This window comes from Hyperolius riggenbachi, chromosome 12 (assembly GCF_040937935.1).
Source record: "Hyperolius riggenbachi isolate aHypRig1 chromosome 12, aHypRig1.pri, whole genome shotgun sequence".
NCBI classification, from domain to species: Eukaryota; Metazoa; Chordata; class Amphibia; order Anura; family Hyperoliidae; genus Hyperolius; species Hyperolius riggenbachi.
The window spans coordinates 182,553,539-182,581,057 of NC_090657.1; the positions used below are offsets into that span (position 1 = coordinate 182,553,539).

The 27,519-nt window shown below is 49.1% G+C and overlaps 1 protein-coding gene across 1 annotated transcript in view; it reads left to right on the top strand.

The window, feature by feature from the left end:
* The window catches only part of LOC137542473 (bactericidal permeability-increasing protein-like), a 67,853-nt gene that overhangs the window by 18,647 nt on the left and 21,687 nt on the right, over window positions 1-27,519 (top strand). Inside the window, exons 6-7 of the mRNA XM_068264411.1 lie at window positions 4,661-4,728; window positions 20,904-20,946. Coding sequence (XP_068120512.1) covers window positions 4,661-4,728; window positions 20,904-20,946 — 111 coding nt within the window. The remainder of the gene's footprint in view (window positions 1-4,660; window positions 4,729-20,903; window positions 20,947-27,519) is intronic.

Sequence of the window (27,519 nt, forward strand, 5' to 3'; positions counted from 1 at the left end):
GACGTGTCTGGAGAAGATCAGGGAACACCTGTAAAAAAGGATAAACCAGTCTGGAGATGGAGGAAGAAATGGGGGAAGGAGGGGAACATCTGGAGAAAGGGATAGAAGACCAGTCTGGAGGGAGAGACAAGGGGAACACCTGGAGTAAGGGAAGAGGGGACGTCATATTAACAAAAGAAAACTGAGCAAAGTAAACATATTCAGTTAGGTTGTTCAGAATATTACCCAGTAGGTAAGGGATTTATGTAAACAGAGAAAATAGGATCCTCAGCCCAATACCAACTATCAAAAAAGAACAAGAATTTCCCCTTTCCCAGTAATAGGAATTTATACTTTCTTATTACTGGGAAAAGGGAAATTCTTGCTCTTGGAAAGGTTCTGGAGGAAGAGACGAGAGAAGTGTCTGGTGGAAGAGCTAAAGGAAGTGCCTGGAGGAAGCGATATGGGAATAGTCTGGAGGAAAGGTATGGAGGAGATTGAAATAGAGGAAGCCTTGAATGAAACCAGTGATAGTTGTTGAGTGAACAGCAGAACAGGAAGTTTGAGAAGTTTCTGGAGCAGCACTTTAGGAAAAATGTGAGAGAAGCTTGCTTTTAGAAGAGGAGATATGAGATGGGAGAAGATGGTCAAGGAAGTGCATGGGGAGGGTTGTAAGGGAGGTGCCTGGAGGTAGAGATAAGGGAAGTGGCTGAGGAAGAGATATGGAAAGTGTGTGGAGTTAGAGATATGGGAAGTGTCTGGAGGTAGAGCGAACTCCACACACTTCCCATATCTCTTCCTCCTAACACTTTCCGTATCTCTTCCTCCAGACACTTCACTTAGCTCTTCCTCCAGATACTTCCCATATCTCTTACTCAGCCACCTCCCTTATCTCTACCTCCAGGCACCTCCCTTACAACCCTCCCCATGCACTTCTCTGACCACCTCCTCCCATCTCATATCTCCTTTACTAAAATGCTGCTCCAGAAACTCAAACTTCCTGTTCTGCTGTTCACTCAGCAATAAGGGAAGTGTCTGGAGGAAAGGGTTTGGGGGAGATGGCTATAGAGGAAGATTTGGTTGAAAATAATAGGAGTTGAGTAAACAGCAGAACAGGAAGTTTGAGAAGTTTCTGGAGCAGCACTTTTGGGAAGATGTAAGAGAAGCATGCTTTTAAAAGATGCGATATGAGATGGGAGGAGGTGGTAGGAGAAGTGCGTGGAGTGGGTTGTAAGGGAGGTGCCTGGAGGTAGAGATAAGAGAAGTATCTGGAGTAAGAGATAAGGGAAGTGTGTGGAGGAAGAGATTAGGTATGTGTAAAGGTGCGTACACACGCACTGCTGTAGAGAACGATCATGGGTCCGTCAGGCCCTCTTGCTGGGCGGGCGTTCTCCCGTCAGTGGTGCGTGTGTACAGTCTGTATGCAGACTGATAAGGCTGTTTCTGAACGATCCGCTGAGTGGATCGTTCAGAAACAGCCTTATCAGTCTGTCTGACAGACTGTACACACGCACTACTGTCGGGAGAACGCCCGCCCAGTGGGAGGGTCTGACGGACCCATCGTTCTCTATAGTAGTGTGTGTGTACGCACCTTAAGAGAAAGAGATATGGGAAGTGTATGGAAGAAGAGATAAGGGGATTGTCTGGAAGAAGAGATAAGGGGAGTGTCTGGAAGAAGAGATAAAGGTAACTAGTGTCTGGAGGAGTAGATAAGGGACGTGCATGGAGCAAAGGTATGGAAGTGTTATGCTGGGAATACACAGGTCGACCTGGCGGCTCGATTAGCCACCGGATCGACTCCCGCCGCGTCCCCGCTTGTCCCCGCCGCCGTCCGGATCGATTCCCGCTTGGCCCCGCGGGTGTTTCCTTATCTTCCGCTCGACTCCCCGCTATTGTCAGCCCGCGGGGATCGAGCAGGGAATCGATCTGGCGGGTCATCGGACCTGTCGGAAATGATCAGCTCCCAGCATCAGCGGCTCGATACACGGTACAGAAACGTACCGTGTATCCCCAGCATTAGGAGATATAGAGGAAGCCTCGGATGCAGGGTCGTTGCTAGACCCAAAGATCAGTGGCACGCGCCACGATTCAATTCTGGGGTGCCCCGGATGTAACTGAGGCTGAATGGGAGCTGTGATGCCTCAATGGCAGGCCTGCTGGGTCAGGGAATGCTATGGGGGGGACTGCCACATAACCTGGCGACAGGCCAGCTCACCCACCCAGCAGAAAGCCAGACCAGCCAGCACAGAAGCCAGGTAACTCTGCCTAGTTATGTTTAAGTGGCACTGCCTATTTATGTGATGTGCTGCATTTATTTATTTATTTACTAGTTGACCTAAGCCCGTTTAAAAACAGTCTCTAGGTCTCTTCACGCCGCCACTGCTGCCAGTCAGTGCGCACCAACCGCCCGCCTCGCGCACCTGCCGCACATGTCCGCCTGCTCGGCCGGCGGGCTTGGAGTCCTGTCCCAATGGCTGTCAGTGCTTGACATGCACAGTAGCGCAAAGCACTGACACAGGGAGAGACGCGTTTTATTGTATAGGATTTACTTTTTGTATTAATGGAGAGGGGGCTTAGTCCAACATTTTGCTGGGCTGGAATATGTAGACTGCTGTAAGTTCATGTACAGTTGGTTTCACCCATAACCACACCCACATTCTTGTGCATGGCCCCACCCATTTTTTCATCTGGGGTGCCCAAAAGTGCCCCAGATCTCGCAGGATCCTAGCAACGCCCCTGCTCAGATGAAACAACAAGAGTTGAGTGAACAGCAGAACAGGCAGTTTCGGGGTTTCTGAAGCAGCATTTTAGAGAAGATGTAACATAAGCATGCTTTTAAAGATGAGATATGAGATGGGAGGAGGTGCTGACAGAGGTGTGTGGGGTGAGTTGTAAGGGAGGTGCCTGGAGGCAGAGAAGTAAGGGAAGTGTGTAAAGGAAGGGAAGTTTCTGTAGTTAGAGATAAGGGAAGTGTCTGGAGGAAGAGATAAGGAAGTGTGTGGACTGTGGAGGAGAGGGGTGTGTCTGTAGTTAGAGATAAGGGAAGAGTCTGGAGGAAGAGATAAGGAAGTTTGAGAAGTTTATGGAGCAGCACTCCATAGTGTAAAAGAAGCATGCTTTTAGAAGAGGAGATATACGATGGGAGGAGATGATTAGAGAAGTGCGTAGGGTGAATTGTGAGGGAGGTGCCTGAAGGAAGACATAAGGGAAGTGTTAGGAGGAAGAGATATGGGAAGTGTCTGGAGGAAGAGATAAGGGAAGTGTTAGGAGGAAGAGATATGAGAAGTGTCTGGAGGAAGAGATAAGGGAAGTGTTAGGAGGAAGAGATATGGGAAGTGTTAGGAGGAAGAGATATGGGAAGTGTCTGGAGGAAGAGATATGGGAAGTGTCTGGAGGAAGAGATAAGGGAAGTGTTAGGAGGAAGAGATATGGGAAGTGTCTGGAGGAAGCGATAAGGGAATTGTTAGGAGGAAGAGATATGGGAAGTGTCTGGAGGACGAGATAAGGGAAGTGTTAGGAGGAAGAGATATGGGAAGTGTCTGGAGGAAGAGATAAAGGAAGTGTTAGGAGGAAGAGATATGGGAAGTGTCTGGAGGAATAGATAAGGGAAGTGTTAGGAGGAAGAGATGTGGGAAATGTCTGGAAGAAGCGATAAGGGAAGTGTTAGGAGGAAGAGATATGGGAAGTGTCTGGAGGAAGCGATAAGGGAAGTGTTAGGAGGAAGAGATATGGGAAGTGTCTGGAGGAAGAGATAAGGGAAGTGTTAGAAGGAAGAGATATGGGAAGTGTCTGGAGGAAGAGATAAAGTGTTAGGAGGAAGAGATATGGGAAGTGTCTGGAGGAAGAGATAAGGGAAGTGTTAGGAAGAAGAGATATGGGAAGTGTCTGGAGGAAGCGATAAGGGAAGTGTTAGGAGGAAGAGATATGGGAAGTGTCTGGAGGAAGAGATAAAGGAAGTGTTAGGAGGAAGAGATATGGGAAGTGTCTGGAGGAAGAGATAAGGGAAGTGTTAGGAGGAAGAGATATGGGAAGTGTCTGGAGGAAGCGATAAGGGAAGTGTTAGGAGGAAGAGATAGGGGAAGTGTCTGGAGGAAGAGATAACAGAAGTGTTAAGCCCCATCTACACCATACAATTTTTTGTCCGATTCGATTCAATCTGACATGTCCATTCGGGATTTGATTCGATTCGATAATGGCAAATTGAATCGACTCGAATCAAATCCCGATCAGACATGTTGGATTGAATCAAATCAATCAATCTAATCGAATCGGGCAAAAAAAATGTATGGTGTAGATGGGGCTGAAGGAGGAAGAGATAAGAGGGAGTGTCTGGAGGAAAGGTATGGAGGAGATATAGGAGGCTATAGAGGAAGCCTCCCATGAAATCAGTAATAGGAGCTGAGTGAACTGCAGAACAGGAAGCTTGAGAAGTTTCTGGAGCAGCACTTTTGGGAAGATGTAAGAGAAGAATGCTTTTAGAAGAGGAGATATGAAATGGAAGGAGGTGGTAAGAGAAGTGGGGTGGGTTGTAAAGGAGGTGCCTGGAGGTAGAGATCAGTGAGACGTCAGGGAATGAGATCAGGGATATCTGTAGAGAAGTTGATCATTTAGCTTCTCCACAATATGGCCACGGAGCTTCACAGCTATGTTAGAGTCTAATGATGTCACCCGTTGTTGACAGGACTGTCTCACCGAGATTGATCTTCTACTATCGGAAGAGGCTGCAGGAGCCAGAATATCTGTGAAAAAGTGAGCTTACATCATTATTAATCTATCTTCATTTATAATTTATGTCTTGGCGGCTTTTAATGGGCTAGAACTCTTGCAATAGCTACACAAAGTAACTAATAATTACGTCATTTGACTCATTTTTCAAGGTCAAGCTATATCCAGAGGAATAATAAAACAGCTCCAGACTTCAATTAGATGCCTTTTTGAGTTCTAGAAGTTGTTTATACTCTGTGACAGTTGTAGGGAGAGAGTGTCTGGGAAAGTGATTGATGGTGTTCACCAATGCCCTGGATTCCTCTCCTCTGCAGTGCCATCTTGACAAATCCATTCCAGAATTTGGTGTTCTCCCTGAGACCAGTTCTCAGGCGACAAAGAAAGTCCAGTCCAGGATTTTGGTGTTCTCCCTGAGACAGGTGCTCTGGTGAAAATATAAGGGTGATTAAGCTGTCCTACTCAGGGAACCACATGTCTGTGGTGGACTGAACAAACTAAGGGATTAGAGTTTTGTGCTGTGAAAAGACTTCTTTGGTTTTCAGTGGTTTTGATTTAGGACAAGAAGTAGATTTGCTCCCAGTAGAGAGGATTCTCACATTTGGAGTTGGAGCTAGTTGCCCATCTAGCGGTAAGGTGTTTGTCTATGTTTTGTTACCTGTTTTCAATAAATATTTTTGTAACGATTGCAGAATTATTTCCGTGGTCAGCGCACAAGATGTGCGCTGACACTGCGGAAATCCTCCACAAGCGTGTAATTAACAGAACCCAGCTATGGTGCTATGCACCTGTAGAGGGAAATTCCCACCGTCAGATGGAGCTGTGGAGTGCAGAGGAACACAGCCTCTGCCCTGCCACAGATGCCATATGGGAATTGAGTCGAAGCAATGCAGGGCAAGATAGCCCTTAAAGAGAGCACAGAAACAGAATGTATGTGTGTCCACCAATCTAGTCGCCCCCCAGCGACGGTGAACACACAACAGCGGAAATGAAGTAGGAACGCAATCGCAAGAGTGGCGATTGCCAATGTATGTGTGTCCACCAATCTAGTCGCCACCCAGCGACGGTGAACAAACAACAGCAGAGACGAAGTGGGAACACAATCGCAAGAGTGGCGATTGCCAATAGTGACACAAGACCGAATCAGACAGAGCACAAGTGTAGCAAGAAAGACATAGCGAACAACAATGATCAGAACGTCAAAGAAAATAACAAACGCTAGCTAAATATGAACTCCGCACTCATTCGCAACAGCGAACGCGCTAAAGACACGCTCACTGCACGTTAGGCGCCCAGTGATAAGTGTGCCACCCTAACTAACCAATGTAACACAAACACGAAAATAGAGAACGGGAAAGCTTGCTAAACGGTTACCACACCGAGCCTACAGCAAGCGTTCGTACCAGACAAGACAGAGAGAAGGAGTAGCCAGCAGCAACCACAGCTCTGGCCTACACTCCCTGACAGAGTACAGAAGGAACCACCGCCACTACCGCTAGGGCGAATGCGATCCCAACAGACAGAACGATTTCCTGTTGACCGCCGCTGGTGACAAGACAATCGCAACAGATAGACAGTAGAAGGCAAATAGATAATACAACCTGACTGCGCTAGAAGGAATGCTAGTTCACTCCCAAGGAATTACTCTAAGATAATCTTAACAAACGATTAGCAAAGGCTGAGACTCCAGGTAAGTCCGCAGGAACAAACCATCATGACCAGCAAGGAATTCTGGGAAGAAATGGTTTTTATACTGCAAGCTATCAGAGGAAGCAGCTAAGCAATTTGCATGACAAGTGGATGCAAATTCCTCCCCAGAACAGCAACTCTGCAGCTTGCAGAGTGGAGACAGGTCTCTTTTCCAGGGACCTGCCGCACTCAGATTTACAAAATGGCCGATCATTACAATTTTAAAGCACAAATAAAGAACTGGTCTTAGTGAAATACAAACACTGTCTCCACACTTGCTTCATGCTGTGCCTGAAAACAAAAGCATGCAGCACTAACAATCCCCTCTGATGTTACAAAACATTTCGTTTTTCAGCTTTGAAGAAGATGCCCAGTACAGGTGCCCATACATTACTTGATTTACGGCATCGATTTAATCATGATGCTCAAATCTGGCAGAGATAAATGACACAACCTGACCGCCCAACTGATCGATTTCTGGCTGAATTAATCAATCTGTCCTGCTGGAAACATCTCGCTCAAATACACTCGGTTGGGTGCGCGGCGATGAGGGCATTAGATGTTGCTATGATCAAAGGCCCCCCGTCTGGTCTCCCCCCATGTAATGTGTTCCCCCCTTCCAGGGCCTGTAGTGAACGTAGAAGCAGCTCACCTATCCACCGTACGCCTCTAGCATCGTCTCTCTATTGCTGCCAGCAGCGCTTGTGTCCCATGACCCCATCACATGTTCTGATGCCACGTACATAAGAAAGGGCCACATGGTACAGGCACCCCAGCGGTGATGGAGAAAAGACACTAAAGGTGCATGGCAGATAGGTGACCTGCTTCCACACTCACCACTGGCCACACACACGACAAGAAAAATAAGAAAAATGTGAGGAAACGCGGAAAAGCCGCCGTCTCTCGAGGTGAGGCGGCTGTTTCCGCGTCCAGCATGGCGTCACAACGCGGAAAAAACGCCGCATGCCGCATGGGCAGTGCGGCGGAATCCGCATTGGTAACGGCGGAATCCGCATCAGAGGCGGCCCCCGCACTAGATACATTGCATGACAGTACTGGTGTGGCTGGGACTGATAGTCCACCAGGATTCAGACTTACACGCGCGCGAGCACAGAGGCAGAGTTTAAATAGCAGTTAGAAGGGTGTCGGCTGACCAGCTGGGTCAGCTGACAAATTCCACTGCTCTCATTGGACCAGCAATTAGGGAGGTCCTGGAAAGGTCCTAGAGTATATATACTGCTGGTTGTTCACTTGCTCTTTGTCTGGCGTGCGATCACATATGTGGGAGCAACCAGATCCGTAGTCAGATCTGCAAGTGTGCCGGGACCAGCTGGAGCTGTAATCCTACACTTAGCTAGATTCTGTTGATAGCTAAAGTACTAGTTTGATTGTGATTATATGTTATGACTTTTGCCTGCTTTGACTATCCTCCTGAACTCTGATCTTGTACCTCGATATTTCTGATACTCTGTTGCCGAACCCCGGCTCGTTCCTTGACTCTGTTTCTGCCTCCTGATTTTGTACCCCGATATATCTGATACCTCGTTGCTGAACCCTGCCTGTACTTTGACTCCGCCTTTGCCTCCTGATCTTGTACTTTATCTGTCCGTGTGTGTACGACCTGGCTTGTCCGACCTCGAGAACCGACCTTACCGTTAGAGGCGGTTCCTCGCTCTGTTAGCGATCCTTCCTCCTGAGGGTCACTTTCAGATATACCTTCCTACTGTCAGTCTGACTCCTCCCGTCTTGGAGAGCTCAGGTCTGCGGAAGGAATCTGTGCAGTACTCCTTGCTGCATTGAGGCCTTGTCCTCTAAGTGTTACTGTTACACCAAACACTACACTCTACTCAGGTGAACAGAGGTTAGTTTGTATATCGGATTATCGGTGAGACTGCAGATCACTTATAATCTGGTATATATCTGTATTTCCGGTGATACTGCAGATCACCGGTAATCAGATACTCTCTGCGCCCACCGATCGTTACAGAACGCCAGACCAAAATACAAAATGGACGCAAACACTGATTGTCTGGGTGTACTTGCCGCTTCGGTGGACAACATCAATCAAGTACTGGGCACTCACATAACTCTTATTGATGCCCTATCAGGGTCTGTACAAACCCTCCAGACATCAGTGGATCATGTGCGATCCTCTCCTAGCTCTGACATACGTATGCCTGTACCTGAAAGCTTTTCCGGCCACAGATCTGACTTCCGGAATTTTAGGAGTAGGGTGTTGTCCTATTTTGAGTTGAGACCCCAATCTTCGGGTACTGAGACCCAGAGGGTCACGTTTATTAAAACTTTGTTGTCCGGCGACTCCCAGTCTTGGGCGTATAGCCTGCCCGCTGGAGACAAAGCTCTTACCTCTGTAGAGGAATTTTTTAAAGCTATGGCGGTAATTTACGACGATCCGGACCTTGCCTCGACTTCTGAGCGGAAGCTCAAGCTTTTGCGTCAAGGCGAAGGTCCGGTCGAAGATTACGCGGCCGAGTTTAGGAGGTGGTCAGTTACGGCCAGGTGGGACACCTATGCCCTATTAGATCATTTCTTGTCAGGGCTGTCCGATGAGGTCTCTGATTTGATGTTAAGCCAGCCCGAGCCCAGAACAGTCGATGAGGCCATCTCAGCGGCCATCCGAATCGACCGCAGGCTGCGCTACCAAAAACAGACCAGGGGTAGTTCCCGTCTCAGAGGGGAATCTTACACCACGGGCCCAGTGACTCCACCTACTACTATTTCACCTTCTCCTGTCGTGCCTCCTTCCGAGCCGATGCAGATTGCTCGGTCAAAATTAACCCAGGTAGAGCGAAGACGGAGAATGACCGAACAGCTGTGTTTGTACTGCGGTGAAGGGGGGCATATAGTACAGAACTGCCCCAATAAGCCGGGAAAACGCTGCCGCTTAGGAGTGGTGGGGGGTAACACTCTGGGCGTCCGACTTTTACCCCTAGAAGAAAAACGATTGCTTCTTCCCTGTACCGTTACATGGGAAGATAAGACTGAGGTCACGGAAGCCTTTATCGATTCAGGCTCCGCGGCAAATTTTATGGATTCGGAGTTTGCTAAGAGATTGTGTATTCCGCTCACACCAGTACAACCACCCATCCAGGTTACGGCAGTGGATGACTCTCCTCTGCAAGGGAATCACCCACTGTCTCAGACACCAGAGGTGGGGGTCACCATAGGGGTACTGCACTGGGAAAAGTTACAGTTCTTTGTGTTGCATATGACAACCTCCACCATTATACTCGGCATGCCATGGTTGCACCTTCATTCTCCACACATTGATTGGGCCACCGGCCAACTAATTTCTTGGTCAGCACACTGCTTTCAGCGATGTTTAGGGAAGGTGACATTGGGCCAAACCAGGGTTCATGTTCAGGGGGTACCTGAGCAATATGTGGAATATTCTGATGTATTCTGTCCCAAGACTGCAGACAAGTTACCCCCACATCGCTCTTTCGATTGCCCCATTGATATACGTTCAGGTTGTATGCCCCCTCGGGGTCATTTGTACAATTTATCTGGGCCAGAGAAATTGGCTATGAAGGAATATATCCGTGACAATTTAGCCAAAGGCTTCATCCGGCCGTCCCGATCGCCTGCTGGAGCAGGTTTCTTTTTCGTTAAAAAGAAAGACGGGGGCCTGCGGCCCTGTATTGATTACCGGGGACTAAATAAGATCACGGTAAAGAATCGCTATCCGTTACCCCTGATAGATGATTTATTTACGCAGGTCACCGATGCTAAGATCTTCTCAAAGCTGGATTTACGGGGCGCGTACAACCTGGTGCGCATTAGAAAGGGCGATGAGTGGAAAACGGCCTTTAACACGCCAGACGGGCATTACGAGTATCTGGTGATGCCCTTTGGGTTATGTAATGCCCCGGCCGTTTTCCAGGAACTCATCAACGAGGTCTTCAGAGAGGTGTTGGGGAGATTTGTGCTGGTCTATCTAGACGATATACTTGTTTTCTCCAACAACCTCTCTGAGCACAGAATACATGTGAAATTTGTACTCAACAAATTAAGACAAAACTCACTTTATGCTAAGATTGAGAAGTGTATTTTTGAAGTCACATCTGTCGCCTTTCTGGGGTACATAATTTCCACCACGGGCCTGTCTATGGACCCCGCCAAAGTCTCTGCTGTTTTGGAATGGCCTCAGCCGGTTGGGTTGAAGTCTTTACAGCGGTTTTTAGGCTTTGCGAATTATTATAGAAGGTTCATAAAGGGGTATTCCACGGTTATCGCACCCCTCACCTGTCTTACGAAAAAAGGGGCAGATACCACCCACTGGTCTCCTGATGCATTAAGTGCTTTCTCCACTTTAAAAGATTTGTTTTGTTCCGCACCCATCCTGAGACATGTAGACACCTCTTATCCTTTTATTGTTGAGGTAGACGCCTCGGAGGTTGGGGTAGGGGCTGTGCTGTCTCAGCGGTCAGGCTTGCAGGGAAGGCTACACCCTTGTGCGTATTTCTCTCGTAGGTTCTCTCCGGCAGAGAGAAACTATGATATAGGCAACAGAGAGCTCTTAGCCATTAAACTTGCCTTTGAGGAGTGGCGTCACTGGCTGGAAGGAGCAGAACATACAATTACTGTATACACGGATCACAAGAATCTAGAATACATCGAGGGGGCTAAGAGATTAAGTCCCCGTCAGGCTCGATGGTCTTTGTTTTTTTCGAGGTTCAGGTTCATAATTACGTATACCCCGGGTAGCAAGAACATTAAGGCAGATGCCCTGTCCAGATGCTTTGAGTTGGAGACAGCACAGCCTTCTGCCCCAGAGACCATTGTCCCACAAAATTTGGTGCTGGCCGTAACAGAGACTTGGGAAGACTGGACAGAGACCTTGAGTCCTTTTCAGCAGGATGTCCCTGAGGGGAAGCCTGAGGGGGTTTTATTTGTGCCTCTGCCATTCCGTCTCCGGGTGCTACAGATATTCCATTCACACAAGAATGCGGGACATCCTGGGGCATCTAGAACGCAGGATCTTGTGGCCAGGTGCGCTTGGTGGCCGTCTCTGGCAGCCGACTGCAAAGAATTTGTTAAGGATTGTGCGGTATGTGCCAAAAGCAAACCCTCCCGGCTGGCACCTGTAGGGAGGTTGCAGCCTTTACCCACCCCGAATGAACCATGGACCCACTTGTCCATGGATTTTGTGGGTGAGCTTCCCAGATCAGAGGGCATGTCGGTCATTTGGGTGGTAGTCGACCGCTTCAGCAAGATGGCCCATTTTGTGCCCTTGAAAGGACTCCCCTCGGCCCAGGAATTGGCCGACTTGTTTATCAAACACGTGTTCCGGTTACACGGCATTCCGGAAAACATAGTGTCCGATCGGGGAGTCCAATTCGTATCTAAATTCTGGAGGGCATTCTGTCATCAAATGGGCATGAAGCTGTCGTTTTCATCGGGCTACCACCCACAGACCAACGGTCAGACGGAGAGGGTCAACCAGTCGTTAGAGCAGTTTTTGAGATGCTACGTTGCAGAGGCGCAGAATGACTGGGTCAAATTTCTGCCCTTTGCAGAATTTGCACAAAACAATTTGAAAAGTTCTTCCACTGGCTTTTCTCCGTTCCAGGTTGTGTCTGGAAGATTGCCCAAATTTTCACCGTTACCAGTGGCCTCCACTCCGTTTCCAGCTCTGGAGGCTTGGCAAAGGTCTTTTAAAGACATTTGGCGGACGGTGAGAGACAGTTTGGAAAAGGCGTTTCTGAGTCAGAAGGGTCAAGCTGACAAGAAACGGTCTTTGGAGTGGAGATTCCAACCAGGAGACTTGGTTTGGGTATCCACACGTCACTTGGCCCTGAAACAGCCCTCAGACAAGTTGGGTCCCAGGTTTGTCGGGCCTTTCCCGATAGCCAGAAGGATCAACAACGTCACTTACGCTGTTGATCTTCCCGCTAGCATGCGTGGGGTAAGGTCCTTCCACGTATCCCTGCTTAAGCCAGCAGTCCATGTGGGTCCCACTCCTCCTCCTCCTGTGTTGGTGGATGACCAACCTGAGTACGAGGTAGAAAAGATTTTAGATTCACGCGTTGTACAAAACTCGGTACAATATCTCGTACATTGGAAAGGGTACGGCATTGAGGAGAGACAATGGGTATCGGGGAGTCGCATGCATGCGGACGAATTAAGGAGGGAATTTCACGCCTTACATCCCGAGAAACCTGGTAGGAGTTGTCCGGAGTCCACTCCTCGGGAGGGGGGTACTGTGAGGAAACGCGGAAAAGCCGCCGTCTCTCGAGGTGAGGCGGCTGTTTCCGCGTCCAGCATGGCGTCACAACGCGGAAAAAACGCCGCATGCCGCATGGGCAGTGCGGCGGAATCCGCATTGGTAACGGCGGAATCCGCATCAGAGGCGGCCCCCGCACTAGATACATTGCATGACAGTACTGGTGTGGCTGGGACTGATAGTCCACCAGGATTCAGACTTACACGCGCGCGAGCACAGAGGCAGAGTTTAAATAGCAGTTAGAAGGGTGTCGGCTGACCAGCTGGGTCAGCTGACAAATTCCAGTGCTCTCATTGGACCAGCAATTAGGGAGGTCCTGGAAAGGTCCTAGAGTATATATACTGCTGGTTGTTCACTTGCTCTTTGTCTGGCGTGCGATCACATATGTGGGAGCACTCAGACCTGTAGTCAGATCCTTAAGTGTGCCGGGACCAGCTGGAGCTGTAATCCTACACTTAGCTAGATTCTGTTGATAGCTAAAGTACTAGTTTGATTGTGATTATATGTTATGACTTTTGCCTGCTTTGACTATCCTCCTGAACTCTGATCTTGTACCTCGATATTTCTGATACTCTGTTGCCGAACCCCGGCTCGTTCCTTGACTCTGTTTCTGCCTCCTGATTTTGTACCCCGATATATCTGATACCTCGTTGCTGAACCCTGCCTGTACTTTGACTCCGCCTTTGCCTCCTGATCTTGTACTTTATCTGTCCGTGTGTGTACGACCTGGCTTGTCCGACCTCGAGAACCGACCTTACCGTTAGAGGCGGTTCCTCGCTCTGTTAGCGATCCTTCCTCCTGAGGGTCACTTTCAGATATACCTTCCTACTGTCAGTCTGACTCCTCCCGTCTTGGAGAGCTCAGGTCTGCGGAAGGAATCTGTGCAGTACTCCTTGCTGCATTGAGGCCTTGTCCTCTAAGTGTTACTGTTACACCAAACACTACACTCTACTCAGGTGAACAGAGGTTAGTTTGTATATCGGATTATCGGTGAGACTGCAGATCACTTATAATCTGGTATATATCTGTATTTCCGGTGATACTGCAGATCACCGGTAATCAGATACTCTCTGCGCCCACCGATCGTTACAAAAAATAAGAAAAATAATATTTATATTGTGCTTTCTCTTGGGGGACTCAATGCACTTGAGCTGCATCCACTAGGGTGCGCTTTATAGGCAGAAGCAGTGTTAGGGAGTCTTGCCCAAGGGCTCCTTACTGAGTAGGTCCTTGCTTACTGAACAGGAAGAGCCAAGATTCAAGCTCAGGTTATCTGTGTCAGAGGCAGAGTGCTTAAAGAGAAACTCCGACCAAGAATTGAACTTTATCCCAATCAGTAGCTGATACATGAGAAATCTATTCCTTTTCACAAACAGACCATCAGGGGGCGCTATATGGCTGATATTGTGGTGAAACCCCTCCCACAAAGAAATTCTGAGTACGTACTCTTGGCAGTTTCCTGTCTGTGAACCTTGTTGCATTGTGGGAAATAGCTGTTTTCCTGCTGTTTCCAACTGCCAAAAAAGCAAGCAGCAGCTACATCACCTGCCAATAGTAAAAATGGAACCATGTAATAAATGTCAGAATGTAAATCAGGGAGATAAAGATTTTACAATGGGCAAACACTGACTAAATCATTTATACATAATTATTGTAAAAATGAAGCACTTTTTTTATTACATTATTTTCACTGGAGCTCCTCTTTAAACAGCACCCAAGGTGAAAATAAACAAATGAAATAAACAATTGTATAGCCACCTTCTCCTACAAAATGAATTTTTAAGATATTCCACAGTTTCATTTTATGTTTAAATCTGCTTTTTAAGTTTTTACTGTTTTATTGGTTTTTTTCTTAATTACACTTTCATTGAAGTATGCCAAAGCTAAAATCTATGAACTAATGACCCTTTTTTTAATTTCTTTCCTGCTCTCAGAAGCCATTTTCTGCTAGGAAAGTGTTTTATAGTTGCAATTTCTTATTAGTGAGGGTCACATTGTAGTCTGACTCAGTCCTGACTCAGACAGGAACTGCCACTTACATACCTGATGTTTAAGCCTTTTTTCTTTCTCTGCCTGAGGGCCCTTTTCCACCAGCGCGTTTGCGCTGGCTGAATCGCAAAAACGCAAACCGCTAGCGATTTTACAATCGCTACGGTTTGCTTTTTAACATAGGAATCGCGGTAGGTCATTTCCACTACCGCGATTCGTTTTTGTCAGGAACGCGAACGCGCGGCGAAGCGATATTTGCCGCGATTTTGCTATGCATAGCAAAATCGCGGCGGCGAACGTCGGGGAATCGCCGGTAATTGCGATTCAGCAATCGCTAGCGTTCAGCGTGAACGCTAGCGATTGCAAGTGGAAAAGGGCCCTGAAAGAAACACAGCATAGTTATTTGTGGGCTAGGCACTGTACGTACACGTCTATCTCATCATGCCACCTCAGGTAGCCTTTAACCAGTACACTATCCAACACACACACACGCACGTGGGAGGAGGGTCTGGCAGGTGGAAGTGTTGGCACTACGTAGCTTTCCAATAGATTTTTATGCTGGCATCTATTGTAAATTGGTGTGCAGTGTGTGGGCAGGTTTGTGATCAGATTTGATCAATGAGGGATCTATCAGATGGTCAGTCTATTGGCCATGGACTAGGGCTGGATTTACAACTCAGAGGCCCATAGGCACAGACATTCTGGTGCTCTAAACTCCACCCCAGATCATAGGCCACACCCCCAAGTAAAAATATTCTGAACTCTAATCCCTGCCTTATGTCACTAACTGTCCTTAGAAACTTACACTCTAATCACTGTTTTATATCATCCTTAGTGACATGAGACTAAGATTAGGGTGTAAGAGGTTAGTGATGTGAGGAGGAGGTGCCGCCTCTCCCACATAAGGCCCCTGTAGGCACATGCTTACAGTTACAGTGACCAGATTTTTGTAGGCTCAACCTGGGACAGGCTTGGGGAGGGGAGCGGGGGATGCGTAGCGCGCAGCGCCGAAAAATGCGGTGGCTGCGCGCCCCGGCAAAAAAATGGGCGTGGCCATGACATTCTATGGGTGGAGCTAACGTAATGATGTAACAGCGAGGCATATGAAAGCAATGTTTACGCCATGATGTGGTCAAACGAGGATTCACATCATGGGTGTGCAGAAACTGTGTGATGCTATTTAATAGTATACCGTAACCCCAAAACAGCAAACATAGCCAACTATGACCATTAAATAATAAATGCAGCAACAGTTACCCCGGACACCACAAAATAAATGCAATGGGCAACATGTCAGCACAAAATAAATGTATTGCGGGCAACATATCAGCACAAAATAAACGCAATGGGGGCAAACATGTCAGTACAAAATAAACGCAATGGGGCAACATTTCAGCACAAAATAAACACAATATGGGGCAAACACGTCAGCACACATTAAACGCAATATGGGGCAAACACGTCAGCACAAAATAAACACAATATGGGGCAAACATGTCAGTACAATTTAAACGCAATATGGGGCAAACACGTCAGCACACATTAAGCGCAATATGGGGCAAACACGTCAGCACACATTAAACGCAATATGGGGCAAACACGTCAGCACAAATTAAACGCAATATGGACCAAACACGTCAGCACAAATTAAACGCAATATGTGGGCAAACATGTCAGTACAAATTAAACGCAATATGGAGCAAACATGTCAGTACAAATTAAACGCAATATGGGGCAAACACATCAGCACAAATTAAACGCAATATGTGGGCAAACATGTCAGTACAAATTAAACGCACTGCGGGCAAACACGTCAGCACAAATTAAACGCAATATGTGGGCAAACACGTCAGCACAAATTAAACGCAATATGTGGGCAAACACGTCAGCACAAATTAAACGCAATATGTGGGCAAACACGTCAGCACAAATTAAACGCAATATGTGGGCAAACACGTCAGCACAAATTAAACGCAATATGTGGGCAAACACGTCAGCACAAATTAAACGCAATATGTGGGCAAACACGTCAGCACAAATTAAACGCAATATGTGGGCAAACATGTCAGTACAAATTAAACGCAATGTGGGCACATTTCACCTGGAAAAAAAAGCATTTACTCACCTGACATAAGACAGGTCCCCTCACGCAGCCGGCCTCTGTTGTGTGCAGCTCCTCTGGACGATCCTCCTTCAATCTTCTGCGCTCCTCTCACAGGCAGAGCAGGGCTACGGCAAGATGGCGTCCGGAGATGGAGCCCAGTACTGGAGACACAAATAGTCTCCAATACAGGGCTCCGCCTCCGGAAACCATCTTCCCATAGCCCTGCTCTGCCTGAGCCTGCCGGAGCACAATGCAGGCTGCTGGAGCGGGGCTGCGGGGAATAAACTAGCTCATAGACGCTGCGGCTAGTTCATGTACGGTGACCAGAGTCCCGAGGCCGGGACGTCCCGCTGCTGAAAGCGGGACGTTTCCCGGGATCTCATGCAGCCTGGGACAGCGCCCCCCGAAGGCGGGACGCGTCCCGGGTAAAGTGGGACGTATGGTCACCGTATTACAGTGCCTTATAGAAAATCCGGCCCTGCCATAGACTAAAGTATCCCTTTAAGAATGATGAAACCACAGTTGTAAGGAGTGGTTATCTGATTAGGCCCAGGTCACACTGGAGTACAAGTGTACAAAGTGGTTCGTTTAGCGGACCATAAAGGAATGAACCATAACGGAGGTGAACAGGTCCTATGTTAATCAATAGGATCCATTCATATTGCTCCTTTTGATCGGATTCATTAAATAGATTCCAATCCATCCAAATAGATCCGTTGTGCCAAATGAACCACAAGTTTGGGTCTGCAGCAATTTTTCTGGATCAACTCCTCGTCGCTTTGACCGCGCACTAACAGAACTGAGGGTCATGGATGGAAAACTGATGCTTTTTAAAACCTGATCCGTTCCACAGATCAGTTTTTCCATGGATCAGTTTTTCTTCCGTGCCAGTGTGAACCGGGCCAAACTGTAGCCTTTCTGTCAGGAGAAAACAGTCTGTCCTCTGTGAAGGTACTTATTTATCTGGTTAATATACACAAAAAGGTCACTTAAAGCGGGGATCCCCAACCTGTGGTCAGCGGCCCACTAGTGCTCCGCGGGACGCTCCCAGTTGGGCAGCAGGACTGTCCTCTTCAAACCCCCTCCCGCCCGTCCCCCCCGCGGCCGCCGCTGTTATTACCTTAGCAGTGTCCGCTCTCCCCTCTCCAGCGCATGTATTTATTCAAGCAGCGTATCTCCCGGCTGCTCTGTGTGATGCGCAGGAAGAAGGGCTCGGTTACCATAGTAACGGTGATACATATCGCCGCTACAGGAAGCCGCTGCCCTGCTTCCTGTCGCATCACACAGAGCAGCCGGGAGATACGCTGCTTGAATAAATACACGCGCCGAAGAGGGGAGAGCGGCCGCTGTTAAAGGTAATAACAGCGGCGGGGACCACCACCTGGCTATACCGGGGCGCTATCTTGGGGCACTATACTGGCTATCCTGGGGCACTATACTTGCTATCCGGGGGCACTATACTGGGGCACTATTCTGGCTATACTGGAGCACTATTCTGGCTATACTTGGGCACTATTCTGGCTATACTGGGGCGCTATACTGGGGCACTATACTGGCTATACTGGCTCACTATACTGGCTATACTGGGGCACTATTCTGGCTATACTGGGGCACTATTCTGGCTATACTGGGGCGCTATACTGGGGCACTATACTGGCTGGCTATACTGGGGCACTATTCTGGCTATACTGGGGCACTATTCTGGCTCTACTGGGGCACTATACTGGGGTACTGGGGCGCTATACTGGGGCACTATACTTGCTATACTGGGGAACTATACTGGCTCTCTATACTGGCTATACTGGGGCACTATTCTGGCTATACTGGGGCACTATACTGGCTATACTGGGGCACTATACTGGGGCACTATACTGGCTCTCTATACTGGCTATACTGGGGCACTATTCTGGCTATACTGGGGCACTATTCTGGCTATACTGGGGCACTATACTGGCTATACTGGGGCGCTATACTGGGGCACTATACTGGCTGGCTATACTGGGGCACTATTCTGGCTATACTGGGGCACTATTCTGGCTATACTGGGGCACTATACTGGGGTACTGGGGCGCTATACTGGGGCACTATACTTGCTATACTGGGGAACTATACTGGCTCACTATACTGGCTATACTGGGGCACTATACTGGCTATACTGGGGCACTATACTGGCTCTCTATACTGGCTATACTGGGGCACTATTCTGGCTATACTGGGGCACTATACTGGCTCACTATACTGGCTATACTGGGGCACTATTCTGGCTATACTGGGGCACTATACTGGCTATACTGGGGCACTATACTGGGGCACTATACTGGCTCACTATACTGGCTATACTGGGGCACTATTCTGGCTATACTGGGGCACTATACTGGCTATACTGGGGCACTATACTGGCTCTCTATACTGGCTATACTGGGGCACTATTCTGGCTATACTGGGGCACTATTCTGGCTATACTTGGGCACTATTCTGGCTATACTTGGGCACTATTCTGACTATACTGGGGCGCTATACTGGGGCACTATACTGGCTCACTATACTGGCTATACTGGGGCACTATTCTGGCTATACTGGGGCACTATTCTGGCTATACTGGGGCGCTATACTGGGGCACTATACTGGCTCACTATACTGGCTATACTGGGGCACTATTCTGGCTATACTGGGGCACTATACTGGCTATACAGGGGCACTATACTGGGGTACTGGGGCGCTATACTAGGGCACTATACTTGCTATACTGGGGCACTATACTGGCTCACTATACTGGGGCACTATTCTGGCTATACTGGGGCACTATACTGGCTATACTGGGGCACTATACTGGCTATACTGGGGCACTATACTGGCTATACTGAGGCACTATACTGGCTATACTGGGGCACTATACTGGCTATACTGGGGCACTATTCTGGCTATACTGGGGCACTATTCTGGCTATACTGGGGCACTATTCTGGCTATACTGGGGCACTATACTGGCTATACTGGGGCACTATACTGGCTATACTGGGGCACTATACAGGCTATACTGGGGCACTATACAGGCTATACTCGGGCACTATAATGGCTATACTGGGGCAACTAAACTCCCTATACTGGGGCAACTATACTAGCTATGCCACTGCTCCCTCGCCAGACCCCCCCCCCCCCGTAACCCACTCCACTGTCCACTAGGACGCGCACCCAACGTCCACTCCCCCCGCGGCGGTCCCCGGAAAAAAATTTGGTCAGAAAGTGGTCCCCGGGCCGGGAAAGGTTGGGGACCCCTGACTTAAAGGACAGCTGTAGTGAGAGGTATGTGGTGGCTGCCATATTTATTTTCTTTTAAACAATACCAGTTGCCCGGCAGCCCTGCCGATCTATTTGGCTGCAGTAGTGTCTGAATCACACCAGAAACAAGCGTGCAGCTAATCTTTTCAGTTCTGAGAAACGCCTGATCTGCTGCATGCTTGTTGAGGGGCTGTGGCTAACCGTATTAGAGACACAGGATCAGAAGGACTGCCAGGCAACTGGTTTTGATTAAAAAGGAAATCAATATGGCAGCATCCACATACCTCTTGATACAGTTGTCCTTTAAAGTGAACCAGAGTTGAGAGTGATATGTACGCTGCCATATTTATTTCCTTTTAAGCAATACCCATTGCCTGGCTATCCTGATGATCCCCTGCCTCTAATCCTTTTAGCCACAGCCCCTGAACAAGCATACGCAGAACAGGTGTTTCTGACATTGTCAGATCTGACTGGATTACCTGCATGCTTGTTTCCGGTGTGATTCAGACACTACTACAGCCAAATAGATCAGCAGGGCTACCAGGCAACTGGTATTGTTAAAAGGAAATAAATATGGCAGCCTCCATCTCACTCTCGCCTCAAGTTCACTAATCATTGCTGAACAATTTCTAAACAGGTCACTTATGCAACATTTGCCCTTGGACAGCAAAACGTTTGACCATATCTGATTGTACAACAATCTTGGTGTTACGTATCAACAGCCGTGCAGTGTGAGGGTTGAAAACTGTGCACATAGTTTGTATAGATCGTGCCTTTATACAACATGGTAGTTTGTACACTGTTTATGTAATCTTACTAACAGCTTGCTACATGTGTGGCTTTCATAATTATTGTATGGAAATACTTGATTCCAGGCTTCTTTGTTTTTCTGCAGTTTCTCGCTCTCCTTGATTCAGTCCAGTGTGGGTCAAGTGAAGGTAAGTTCTCGTCTTCTAACCAGGGGTGGACTGACCATTAGGGCACTTGAGCATGGTATTGAGGGCCCGTGGTCAGTAGGGGGTTTGCCCCTGGCGTGATTGAGAGGCAGGGAGGGAGAGTGCAGCGGCGGGCGGAGCAGGCATAGTAGTCACAACTCACCTTCTGCTGCCGATCTCCCGCAGCCTCTATCTCCTTCCTCTCTCCTAGGCGTTTATCGCGTTGGTAACTGCACCTCAGGAGCGCTGTTACCAATGCGACCAATGCCGGGAGAAGAAGGAGATAGAGCCTGCGGGGGATCCACGGTGGAAGGTGAATTGTAACTACTATGCCTGCTCCCCCCGCTGCTGTGGGGCACCTACCTATCTAACCTGTACTGCGGGCACCTACCTATCTAACCTATATTGGAGGCACCTACCTATCTAACCTACACTGGGGGGACCTACCTATCCAACCTACACTGGGGATACCTACCTATCTAACCTATACTGGGGACACCTACCTATCTAAACTACTGTATACTGCGGGTACCTATCTATCTAACCTATACCTGCGGGCACCTACCTATCTAACCTATACTGGAGGAACTAACCTATCTAGCCTATACTGGAGGAACCTATCTAATCTATACTGGGGGCACCTACCTATCTAACCTATACTGGGAGCAACTGTACTGGCTACCTATATTGGAGGGACCTATGCCTCCGCCTCACAAGCGGGTGTGGCTTGCGGGTGTACGGGGCCCCATAATCTCTTATTGCCCGGGGGCCCCACTAGTTATCAGTCCGCCCCTGCTTCTAACCCAAACCCAATTTCTCTGTGTGGCCTATTCATAAAACTTTATTTCATCTAGTAAATCACCTCATTGGGGATTCTCAAGGCTTCCGTTGTTTTAGACGCACCCCCTGAAAAGCAGTGGCACAAGGGCCAGCATAGCGTGCGGGCGAGTAGGTAGGTCAGCTACCTTCTTTGTATAGATCTTTGGCAGGGAGGGATTTTGAAAAGAATAAAGGATACCTTAAAGTGTACCAGAGATCAAAAAACAAAGTTTTATACATACCTGGTGCTTCCTCCAGCCCCATGCGCACGGATCACTCTCACGCCGCCGTCATCCGCTGCCTGCAGCTCCGGTATCGGGTCCCGTTGATTCTTTCAGTCGCGGCCAGTCTGTGCAAAACCCTGTGTGGATGCAGGGAGTAACTATAGGGGAGCAACCCCTGCGAGTATAAGGGGGCCCAGAGCTGTGGAGGGCCCCCCAACTTGTATGATCCTTGTGAGATGGTCCCCAAGGCAAAGGAAGGGGTTTAAACACTAGGGGGACTCTTCAAAGTTTTGCCAGGCGGCCGCATGAATTGTAGTTATGCCTCGGTTAGTAGTCTTTTACGGGTCTGAAATAGTGGAGGAAACAAGCAGTTTCCAAGCAATGGTGATGGCTTGTGTGTTTAGAAAATGAGCCCACAAGTAATCAACCTCTCCAGAGTCATGAGTTTGAATCCAGCTACCACCAACATGGTTGTTTTTTTAGCTTGTGAAGTATTGTTGAATGTGAAATATAAGAACAAGCAGCTCTGTGTTTGAGCGAAGGTGATAGCTCAGAAGGTAAGGGCTCTGATGGCACTGCTGTGAGATGCCTAGTTCAAGCCTGGACTCTGACAACTCCATTGAGAAACCTGAGTTCAGCATCCTCAGCAGTGCTGTCAGGGTCTGGGGCCCTCTGAGTGAAGATATTGTGGCCTCAGCTTCTTTATTACGTTTGTGAATTGTTAGTCAATGTGAAATATACGAACGATAAGGTCTGTGTTTGGGAGAAGGAGATAGCTGAGTGGTAAGGGCCCTGATGTGACCCAGTAATGGTGCTGGAGGCACAGGTTCTAGCCTGGGTGATTCTTTGTTTCTTCTGTTGCTTTGGTCAATGTGAAATATAAGAACGAGCAGATCTGTGTTTGGGAGAAGGAGATAGCTCAGAAGGTAAAGGTGCTGAAATGACTCAGCAATGGTGAAGAAGTAACAGGTTCTAGCCTGGGTGATTCTTTGTTTCTTCTGTTGCTTTGGTCAATGTGAAATATAAGAACGAGCAGGTCTGTGTTTGGGAGAAGGAGATAGCTGAGTGGTAAGGGCTCTGACATGACCCAGTAATGGTGCTGGGGGCACAGGTTCTACCCTGGGTGATTCTTTGTTTCTTCTGTTGCTTTGGTCAATGTGAAATATAAGAACGAGCAGTTCAGTGTTTGGGAGAAGGAGATAGCTGAGAGGTTAATGGCTCTGACAGCTGTGCTGAGAAACCTGAGTTCAATCCTGGACTCTGACAGCATAGCTGAGAAACCTGAGCTCTAACATTGGGTGTGCTCTGACAGCACTGCTGAGAAACCTGAGTTCAATCTTAGGTGGACTCTAACAGCAGAGCTGAGAAACCTGAGCCCAGATCCCTCTGAGTGAAGACCTTGTGGTCATGGACAACCCACCTCAGCTCCTGAGTCCCAGGCATAAGAGGGATGCCTGTAACAACTGTCAACAACACCAAAGGGCTTGGGCCTTCTTCTCTGCCCGTTGCCTGGGTGGTCCATAAATCTGACAATATTTGGAAGGGGCTGTCTTGCTCAGGGCAGCCCCCTTCTAAAGTTGTACTTAGCAAAAAATTTTCAACTTTTTATCACCAACCTAAACTATTATCATTTATTTAGTTTCCTCCAATATATTCATATTACTTTTTTTTTTTTTGTTATATATATATTATTTTATTTTTTCTTCAGCCCACACAACCCTACTCAAATTAAGTAAAGTACCTTGTTTCAATCTCAGGAGATGCAACTACCACTGGGTGTATTCACAACACACCTAGCTAAGCCTCTCCCACCTAGAACTGGGGACTGTTATTGAACCATCAGGGGCTTGAACCAGGGTCTCCAGCACAGCAGGTCAGACACCTAGCCCTCTAAGCCATCAGCTCAGCTCATACCCAAATGTCTTCGTCCATCATAGTTTAAGTTCTGAAAGCAGTTAATAGTGCATAAAGAGTACTACAACATATAAATTAGGCATTCTACTTTCTCCAATGCCAGACAGGAGCAGTCCCCTTACATCACAAGGAACTCAGGGCTTGAACCAGGGTCCTCAGCACAGCAAGTCAGCCTTCCAGTCCTCTGAGCCATCAGCTCAGCTCACACCCAAATGTCTTCGTCCATCACAGTTCAAGTTCTGAAAGAAGTTATCAGTGCATAAAGAATAAACCAACACACAAATCACCTACACAACAAGAGCTTTAAGCTGTTATTCACACCACAAGGTAGTCAGAGCTTGAACCAGGGTCTCTAACACAGTAGGTCAGACACCTAGCCCTCTAATCCATCAGCTTTACACTGATTTTACCCGGGACAGGTCCCGGATTCAGGGGGGCGCTGTCCCAGGCTGCATGAGGTCCCGGGAAACGTCCCGCTTTTAGCTGTGGAACGTCCCGGCCTCGGGACTCTTGCCACTGTACCATTGCAGGAACTGGCATGCGGTGTCTAATAGACGCCGTGCCAGTTCATAGCCCGCAGCCCTGCTCCAGGAGTCTGCATAGTGCCCGTCAGTTTGTATGAGAGAGCTGGCAGGCACTCGGGCAAAGCTGTGCAGTGCTGGCTATAAAATACACCCAGTAAAACTATGTGCTCTAGATTTAGAAGCAAAGTCCATGCAAAAATTCTGGAGAATGAATGAACATCTGGCACTATAGTTTTAATATGCAGCAAAGTAGCACAAATGAGAAAGGTGAGATGTAACATTGCAAAGGATGACAATCTTGACAAACATCAAAAAAGTGTTGTATCATCACATGGGTGAAAAATAGCTGTACCTGGGTGGTAGTGGAAGGCAGCGGGTGCCGGCAGGTGCATGGTCCTAACGACCGTTTTGCATGGCGGATGCCAAGCTTCTTCTGAGGTATGCGTGCCATGGCAACAGCTGTCAGGGGATCCCCCTACGGGCCGCAGACAAAATGGCGGATCTCACCCCCAGGAGAGAAGTGTCAGGCAGGGAAGGCTCGGAGGCACGGGCGCAGCAACTTACTTAGCCCCGTTCCTGCGTGGACTCCTATCGCCGGGCTCTCCTCTTGTATGGACTCTCCGTTGCCGCCTCGCGTCCTGTTGCCATGGTTACCTGGCATCCTCTCATGACGTCAGAGTTGCTGCCGCAAGTAACCATAGCGGGAAGACGCGGCGACCGGAGGAGAATCCAGCGAGAGGAGTTTGCGTGGGAACGGGGCTATGTAAGATTATATTGGGGCACCTATTGGCTGGCTAACTACACTGGGGCACCACCTGCACCTGGCTAATCTATTCTGATGCACCCCCTGCACCTGGCTAATCTATTCTGATGCACCCCTTGCACCTGGCTAATCTATTCTGGGGCACCACCTGCACCTGGCTAATCTATTCTGGGGCACCACCTGCACCTGGCTAATCTATTCTGGGGCACCACCTGCACCTGGCTAATCTATTCTGATGCACCCCTTGCACCTGGCTAATCTATTCTGGGGCACCACCTGCACCTGGCTAATCTATTCTGGGGCACCACCTGCACCTGGCTAATCTATTCTGGGGCACCACCTGCACCTGGCTAATCTATTCTGGGGCACCACCTGAACCTGGCTAATCTATTCTGGGGCACCACCTGCACCTGGTTCATCTATTCTGGGGCACCACCTGAACCTGGCTAATCTATTCTGGGGCACCACCTGCACCTGGCTAATCTATTCTGGGGCACCACCTGCACCTGGCTCATCTATTTTGGGGCGCCACCTGCACCTGGCTATCTATACAGGAGTACCTATACCTCTCTGCCTACACTATGGCACCTGTACCTTGCTAACCTATACTGTGGGTACCTATGCCTTGCAAACCTATTCTGGGGAACCTATACTTGGATACCTATATGGGGGGGGCACCTATACCTAGCTAGGACGGGGTCAAGAGGTGACACAGGGGGACCTAGAGGGGGCAAAAGAGGCACATGGAGAACAGAGATAATATGGGGAGATGAGGTGACACAGAGGGAGACAAATGAGGCACAAACTGAGGTGACACAGAGGGGGACTAAAGAGGCATAGGAAGAACAGAGGGGGACAAAAGAGAATGGATTTGGGTTAAAAATGTACATGGTCCTTATCTCATTTGTTAACCAGCGACTACCTGTATTTCACTAGTATTTGGCTCCACCCACATCATGTAATGGCCAAGGCCACACTACTTTTTTTCGGTAGGGGGTACATTTGCCTAGGGATGACTTCTCATCAGTCTTATTAGGTCTTTGAACAACAGCTCTTTGACATGCCCGTTTCTAGGGCCGTGCGACCCGTGCGGCCGCCCTGAGCGCTGAAGGAGTGGGGGCGCTGTAATGGATGGTGGAGTCAGCCACAGGGAGGGCAGCCCGACCTCTCCCCGGGCCGCCCTCTGTGCTCCCCCCTCCGAGTCTGACTGCAGAGTGAGCGCAGGGAAGCGCTGTGTACAGAGGGCAACTCACCTGCCTGCGTTCCAATCGTCGCTCACTCGCCGCTGGTCACCTCCTCTGCCTAGCCGCTGATACACACACTGCTTCCTGTTTAGCAGGAAGCAGCGTGTGTATCAGCGGCTGGGCAGAGGAGGTTACCAGCGGCAAGTGAGCGCTGATTGGAACCAGGGAGGTGAGTTGCCCTCTGTACACAGCGCTTCCCTGCGCGCTCACTCTGCAGTCAAACTTGGAGGGGGGGGGAGCATGGAGGGCGGCCCGTGGAGAGGAAGGGAGGGAGAGGTCAGGCTGCCCTCCCCGCGGCTGACTCCTCCCTCCATTATGGGGGGGGGGAGGGCGGGTACCTAACTATGCTGGGGGGCAGCTACCTATCTAAACTATACTGGGGGGCACCAACCTACCTAATCTAACCACAATGGGGGGCAGCTACCTAATCTAACCTATACTGGGGGGCAGCTACCTATCTAACCTATACTGGGGGGCACCTACCTAATCTAACCTATACTGGGGGGCACCTACCTAATCAGGCGCGGAGCTAGGGGGGGGGTCGGGGTAGGACAAGTGCCCCGGGGCGCCTGGTCCCCAAGGGCGCCCTCCGCCTGGCTGAGCTGCGGGGTTTTTTTTTATTTTTTTGGCGGCGGAGGGGAGCAGCGCAGAGAAGAGGGAGAGCTGTGCGGACGGTGGGGAAGGGGGGCCATATCCCCCCTCCTTCCCTCACCTTAGGTGCTCTCTCCCTCCCTCGCTGTCCCCTCCAATGTCCGGGTGGCTCTTGGCTGGCAGCGGCGGGCGGAACTCACCTCCGTCTCGCTCCAGCGCCGGGCGGAAGTTCGGGTGCGCAGCCGCTGCTCTGGTCTGGACCAGACCAGAGTAGTGGCAGATCCATCCGGCGCTGCGACAAGACGGAGGTAAGTTCCGCCCGCCGCTGCCAGCCACCCGGACATTGGAGGGGACAGCGAGGAAGGGAGAGCAGCTCTTCTCTGCGCTGCTCCCCTCCTGCTGGGGAGGGGGACACCTGACCTGGCTACCTACTCTGGGCACATATACCCCTGCCTACATATACTGGACATATATCCCTGGCTACCTACTCTGGGCAC